Raw genomic sequence first — 6672 nt, forward strand, 5'->3', positions numbered from 1 at the left:
TCTCCCTCTACTCAGCCCACGCAATAATAAACAATTTATTACTTCAGATACAACTTTGACCACAACACAATTACAATACTACCCCCATTGTCTACTTTAACAAATAAAAGAGAATTTAATAATATTGCACCCTAAAATGTGCAACTTTTTCTTCAGCTTTCCAATTAAAGCTGCATATTACCGGTTATAACTGTCCTAATTGACTCTTCAGGTGCCCTTAATTGCAGTGAGAGAATTGTATCGGTAATGAGAATGAGAATAATAATCGAATAAAATAAAAAGAAAAATTGATTTGTCTATTTGGTTGTTACCAAATTTTTCTGTAGACAAAATTATTCATATGTTATATATATTTTATATATTAATATAATTAATGTAATATAATATAACAGAACTACAAATATATAATTATGATATAGAATACGGTAATAATATGCAAAGCCATTAGCCAAACAGCATCAATATGAAAACATATATTTGTTTGAACTAGCCAAAAGGCATTTTTTTCCTTTTTTTTTTTTTTTTTTTTTTTTTTACATGGGAAAATCTAAAAGACTAATAAAACTATGGTGCTACACTAATACAAGACATTAGGCTCAAAGAAGGGCATCTGAGGATTGAGAACTAAAACAAATGGCTCAAGTTTTTGTACATTGTGGAATGGCTTGATCATTGATCATATTATGATCAAAGAGACGAGAAATGAAAGAGGTCGTTTTTGGTGTCTAATGTTGTTAGTTTCATGGGGTGTAGAATGATGGGCCACACTTGCATTTCCAATTCTCCGGTTCATAATTTGCGTACTGAATGCCTAAATGGCTGTGTCTGTTTGTGGTTGGCACTTGAATAGCTTCACATGGGCTGCATCCATAACACTTGTGCTCACAGCTTGGTGGACTTGACCCTATTTTGCTCACTTCTTTGTAGTTTGCCACTTTGTTCATGTTTGCCACTTCTTCCCAGCTCTTGGGACCCTTCAAGTAGAGCAAACATAACTTTGAGAATCTATGCCCAGCAGAGAGAGAGAGAGAGAGAGAGAGAGAGAGAGAGAGAGAGAGAGAGAGAGAGAGAGAGAAAAAAAAGAAGAGAGAGAGAGAGAGAGAGAGAGAGAGAGTAGACCTCTGTTGATGTTGATTGGGGGGTCTCTGGGCTCTGGCTTGGACCTGATCAAGTAATGCAAATTGGAAGATTAATATATATATATACATACATATATATATATATATAATGTATATATGATACAAAAGAGAAATGGGAAAAGGAAGCGGTGCTGGTTTGAGTCTGAGCTGACTGTACTAGTGGTAAAATTTATTAACTGAGATGGCTATGGAAAGCTGAAAAGGATCTCTAAAAAAAAAAAAGATTACATATGGCCTCGTTCACTTTGCGGATTCGAGTTTTTAATTCGAGTTGAGATGTGATATTTTTTAAGAGATTTTTACTGTAGTAGAAAAAGTTAAATGTGATATTTTCTGAAAATTTTTTACTGTAGAAACCTAAAACTGAAAACTCGAATCGGTGAAATGAACAAGGCATATTTTCTTGTTTACTTTCTAAAGAAGGGCAACAACTAAAGAAGCCAACACAATATGATCACTGTCACTTATTGACATGTTTTTCCAAGACAATCTATTGGTTGGAAAAGACCAATAAGAATAAATGAAAATTTTTAAACAACAATGTAACTAGCAAAATCAAACAGGAAAAACTTCACAAGAGGCAAAAGTAGCAAACCTGAGTGATGAACGCCAATACCATAATTTGATGGAAAGGGCCTGCTTGTTGCAGCAACCCAACTTACTATTTGAAGAGCAATTATCAAAGACCAGAACTTTCCCTTCATTGCTTCAAATTTTGATGATGATGATGATGATAAGGTGATTATGATGTCAAGAAAAAGAAAGAGTCACACCCTCAAAATTCAGGATGATGACAAGCATTATTGCTGGGATATAAAAAGGTGAGCGAGCCAAGCTTACCCTGAAAAAAAAAAAGTTCCTTCTATTCCCAATAAGCCAGCGGGAGCCTCAATGAATGACTTGTGGGGTTTACTTTGAGCCTACTTGTTGAACTGAGCATAGAGGTTTTGCTTGAGAAGCAAGTGATTCTACTTCTGTTTTCATATCAAGAAGTGGAAAAAGCTTCCTCTTTTCATTTGACAACTCTCTCCTTTGATTTCTTGGCCCTTTCCACACAAGGCGATTCTCTCTCAAATCAATACAAAAAGTAATGTATGATATATATATATATATATTTATTTATTTATTTATTTATATGATCCTTTTAGCCCAGAACAAAAGCAACCTTTTCTGGGGTCTCTGAGAAACCTGCTACACCCTATCATATCAGTTTCTGGTTTAGAATATATCCTCAATGCCTAGACTGCAGAGCTAATTTTTTGTTTTCTAAAAAAAATTATGTTGAAATCTTCTGATAGCTTGATTCCCATTAAAGATATTATGCAATTAAGTGACAGAGCCATTTCTAGAAAGAAAAAAGGAAAAAAAAAAAAAAATATATATATATATATATATCCATGCTGATACTTCACCAAGTACTGCAAAATAATTTAAGAGTTAGTTAATGGATTTAATGAAGTACTGGGGTCAAACATTTTTTTTTTTTGACAGCTCGGTTGGTATGTGGGAAACACTCAGGCTGATGTACCATCCGCCAAATCTGGCCGTCCATTTGAAACCACACCAGAAGATGACATTTAAGATTTTAGGTGGCCTTTGATTGCCTTTAGCATACCTGCAGATATTACATTTATTGAACAGTAAATAACACCACCACTGTAACATTTATAACTCCTTTCGTCTTATCTCTCAAAGCAAAAAAAAAAAAAAAAAAAGAAAGAATCATTGTGGACTGAGGAAGAATGAAAGGTCCAGAAGCAACTCAAGCAAGCATATGTAAAACTGTGAAAAAGAAAACTATGTTAAGCAATAGCCTAATAGGTGTTGGTTAAAAAGGTTTTTTGAAATCTGAGCTGTTGTTGCCAATTTGCTATGCAATCTTTGAATGAAAACTTGATTGCCCATCTCAATTTTCTGTCTCCGGTTAGCTAATGTTAGCATGTTTACATGTTAATGGCCAGCTAGGGACATTGAAGAAAAGACAAGTCAAAGTATCATATATGAATGCTTAAGCAACAAACGCTTAAAAGTGAAACCATACTTATATGCCTCGTTCACTTTGCAGATTTCAGTTTTCAATTCGAGTTGAGATGTGACATTTTCTGAGAGCTTTTCACTGTAACAGAAAAAGTTAGATGTGATATTTTCTGAGAGCTTTTTACTGTAGAAACTTAAAACTGAAAACTCGAATCGGTGAAATGAACGAGGCCATTTTTTCAATAATAAAGGTTTGAAAATTCTGTATTGATATATGTGGTGGGTGAAAGTTCAGTAAATTTGATGTTATTCAATATGCTGCTATGCTGAGCAGTACTCAAGTCAGCCAGCCAGTAGACCTGAAAACTACAAAAAGAGCGCAAGAAAGGCATTAGTCATTCACAGGTCATAAAATGTGAGTAAGGACAGTTTGGACCAGAAATAGCATTTATTAACAACAACTCAAAAAGGACTCGTTGTTTATGAAAGGATGAGAAAGATCATTCTATCTTGGCCATTCTAGGCCTCTTCCCAGAAGATCATTCTATCAGTTCTTGCTTTGAACTAATAGTTAATGAAAAGATGGGACATTATTTGAGAGTTTTTGATACTATATAATATGCAACTTCTTGTTGTGTTACAATAAGCAGAAACACTAAAAATTATCACAAGTAATAAGTTATCTGCATTCTATAGAAAAACTATGACACTTTGTCAATAAAACGGATCTGAACTGCATATGGCAGCATCAATATGCTAAGCTAACTCTAGATCATAGACCATTGGTTAAAAGCAAAACAAGGCCGCAATAAAAATATTCCTTTTTTTACCATATAAAAGAAAAGGTAAACGTTTTGTAATGTATCAGCATCTAGTACAAACATTAATTAGTCACAGCAACCTAAAAGCAACCACTTATGATGGCAACAACACCATGGCCGTACTCCTTTGTTTATAACAAGGCCAATGAAGGGAAAAAATGGCCTGGCCAGGCCAGGTCAGGTGCTGTAACTTATGCGTGGTGGAGCTTGTTGACAAGCCTCAAAGCATTTAACTTTCGCATTAAGTTTTTGGGATTAACACATAAGATTATGAGATTTTTACTCATACCGTCGGAGGGGTCTCATCCTAATTTAAATTGCCGTCTCTTTTAATCTCATTAATATGTAGTCGCTTAAAATATTTAAAATAATTAAATTGAATTAGAGATTTTTTTTTTAATTATATGAGAATAAACTTAATCTTAATATCTGATATTAATTTTTAAATTATAAAGAAGTTTCAGTCTTCTTAAAAACATACTACATACATAAAATTAAAAAAAAAGTCTTGTCATAATAAAATATATTGCGGAATAAAATTGCGAGCAATATCAATTTCTCATTCTCCACACTGCTCGCCTACTGTTGTGCACTGTCCATCATTCACTTTTCATTGGTTGCTTTCCTACAGTATAAATACATCTTAGGGGTGAGTTTATACTCAGCAAGTAAGAATTTAAGTCTCGCTAATTAAAAACAAAGTACTTAAAGTATAACAATAATGCATGTACCAATTATGTTTTTTTATGAACTTGACTTATTAAATCTTATGGGCCTAAGTGTTCGTACCAATTGTGCACGATCAGCGGGTAGAGAGGGTTTGCAAGGTCCCCAACTACACCTGACCATAATTCATTTCATCATTTTTTCCTGAACATAAGCCCCCCAATCTTGAGAGGTTGGTACGACACTCAACTTTAAACTATTCTCATTCATTTCATTAGTGAGCATATGACATGACATGGCACGACATTTTATATAATAGAGCATAGACATGTGTATAAGACATGTATAATATTTCACTTTAAAACTTATTCATATTATAAGCGAGATTCCCACTTACATGCTATCAGCCAAGGTTGAGATTATATTATATTACTCACCGAGGTTAACCTCTACTGTTGTGTTCTGTAAAGAAAACCTACTGAGAGTGTGAGTTTGACCCATTATAAGCTAGTCTATTAGCTTAGTCTATTTTGAATTCATTCCTATACTTAGTAATATTTTCTTTTAAATAGGGATCATTTAACTTCTTTCACATTACAAAGATTATTTTAATAGTCCTTATCATATACTTTTCGTTAATTGTCTTTGCTAATTGGTCCCAAGTTAACAACTTAAATTTTAATAAGTTATTTACCATGGTCTTTGTCTAAGTTATTATTTCATATTATTTCTTAAATTGAGCGTAAAATTGTATTAAGGTCCATTAGTGTCCAACATGCCTACAACGGTCCTTTACACTAGCGTGCCTGATTTAGGCTTGAAAAGTTACGGGCCTACTACGGGTGTTGGGCCTGTACTTAGTGTTTTTATAAAAAAAAATTATCAATCCAATATTTTTTAAAAATCGTTAGTAAATCCCATTTTACCGTTAGTCATATCGTCGGTTACTATGAATTTAGCCCGGTAAGCACTTAGTGATTATTTTTAGAAGATAAACATAAGTTTGTAACACTTTTAAAATTTCTTATTTCGTCTTAAACTTTCGATTCTTGGAATACTCAAATTCAAACGTTTTGGATGAATCCGAACCGTTTCAAATCCTTTCCGGCTAACTTTTCTGTTTTTCTTAACGTTTGAGAATTATATTCTTAAAATCTAAGCTTTACAAAGTTCCTTTGTCTCAATGCGATCTAAAAGTCATGTTTCACGGAAAACATGGTTTGGCCTCGGAACGGACTGAAATCTTAAAAATAATGGTGACACAAATATTATTTTGCACAGTTTTTGAAAATGTCTCGAAAACGCATCCTAGAGATTTTTCGCAGTCATAGAGATTTGTTCGTAACGTTGAAAAATTTAAGACTCATACCTAAAAATCTCAAAATTGCCCTCTAAAGGGTCCAAAAACAGCAAAACAGAGACTACTTCAAGTTGACAGTTTTTATGAAATTCTGGGCAATTTTAGAAAAATATCTAAAAACACATTTTAAGGGCAGAATCGAGGTTTTTCTCAGTCACAAGGAAATGTTCAGTACTTCAAGATCTACAACTTTTTTGAAATAATTTTTTTTTTTTTTTTTTTTTCAATTTGGACTTTAATAGCTTTGAATTTTAAGTCAAAATAGACTAAAAATTTTAACTTAAAAATAGAAACTTACCAACTTATTATTATTATTATTATTATTATTATTGCATCTTTACCCTTTTAAGGTTAACATGATAAGTTTTGCACTTGTTCTAAACACACAAAACATCAACCTTGAAACATGAAATACAATTTCAAAACATAGATCTAGCATTAAAAACCTCATGCATGTGAAAATCTAACTTTTTAACAGACATAACACAGAGCTTGGTAAACAATCCAAACTTTGTTCTTAAAGTTAAAAGATCAAGACAAGTTTTGCAAGGTCTTACCACAAGACTTAGGAGAGGAAGGAGTTTGACCACCAAGGTGAGAAATTCCTACAAAGATTCAAATCTTTAATGAAAGTTGAAACTTTGAACAAAGAAAATCAAGAGAGAGAGTTTTGATCTTTACCCTTGAAAATGCTAGGAATTCATACACA

At 33.0% G+C, this 6672-nt stretch overlaps 1 protein-coding gene across 1 annotated transcript; it reads right to left on the minus strand.

The window, feature by feature from the left end:
- Positions 1–573: 573 nt before the first annotated feature.
- LOC21396650 (EPIDERMAL PATTERNING FACTOR-like protein 5) lies at positions 574–4276 on the minus strand. Its single transcript, XM_010089414.2, has 4 exons — positions 4259–4276; positions 1735–1837; positions 1120–1163; positions 574–974 (listed from the first exon to the last, which is right to left on the minus strand). Exons 1-4 carry the CDS (start codon positions 4274–4276, stop codon positions 741–743), a joined length of 399 nt encoding a protein of 132 aa, XP_010087716.2. The 3' UTR covers positions 574–740.
- Positions 4277–6672: the final 2396 nt, after the last annotated feature.

The sequence above is a fragment of the Morus notabilis genome, unplaced genomic scaffold (assembly GCF_000414095.1).
Source record: "Morus notabilis unplaced genomic scaffold, ASM41409v2 Scaffold449, whole genome shotgun sequence".
Lineage (NCBI taxonomy): Eukaryota > Viridiplantae > Streptophyta > Magnoliopsida > Rosales > Moraceae > Morus > Morus notabilis.

Excerpts from the sequence above, each read along its gene's own strand:
- LOC21396650 (XM_010089414.2), bottom strand. Across the intron at positions 1,164-1,734 it reads TATTGGCGTTCATCACTCAG|GTCCAAGCCAGAGCCCAGAG; the intron begins GTTTGCTACTTT and ends TTACTTGATCAG. Across the intron at positions 975-1,119 it reads CCCAATCAACATCAACAGAG|GGTCCCAAGAGCTGGGAAGA; the intron begins GTCTACTCTCTC and ends CTCTACTTGAAG.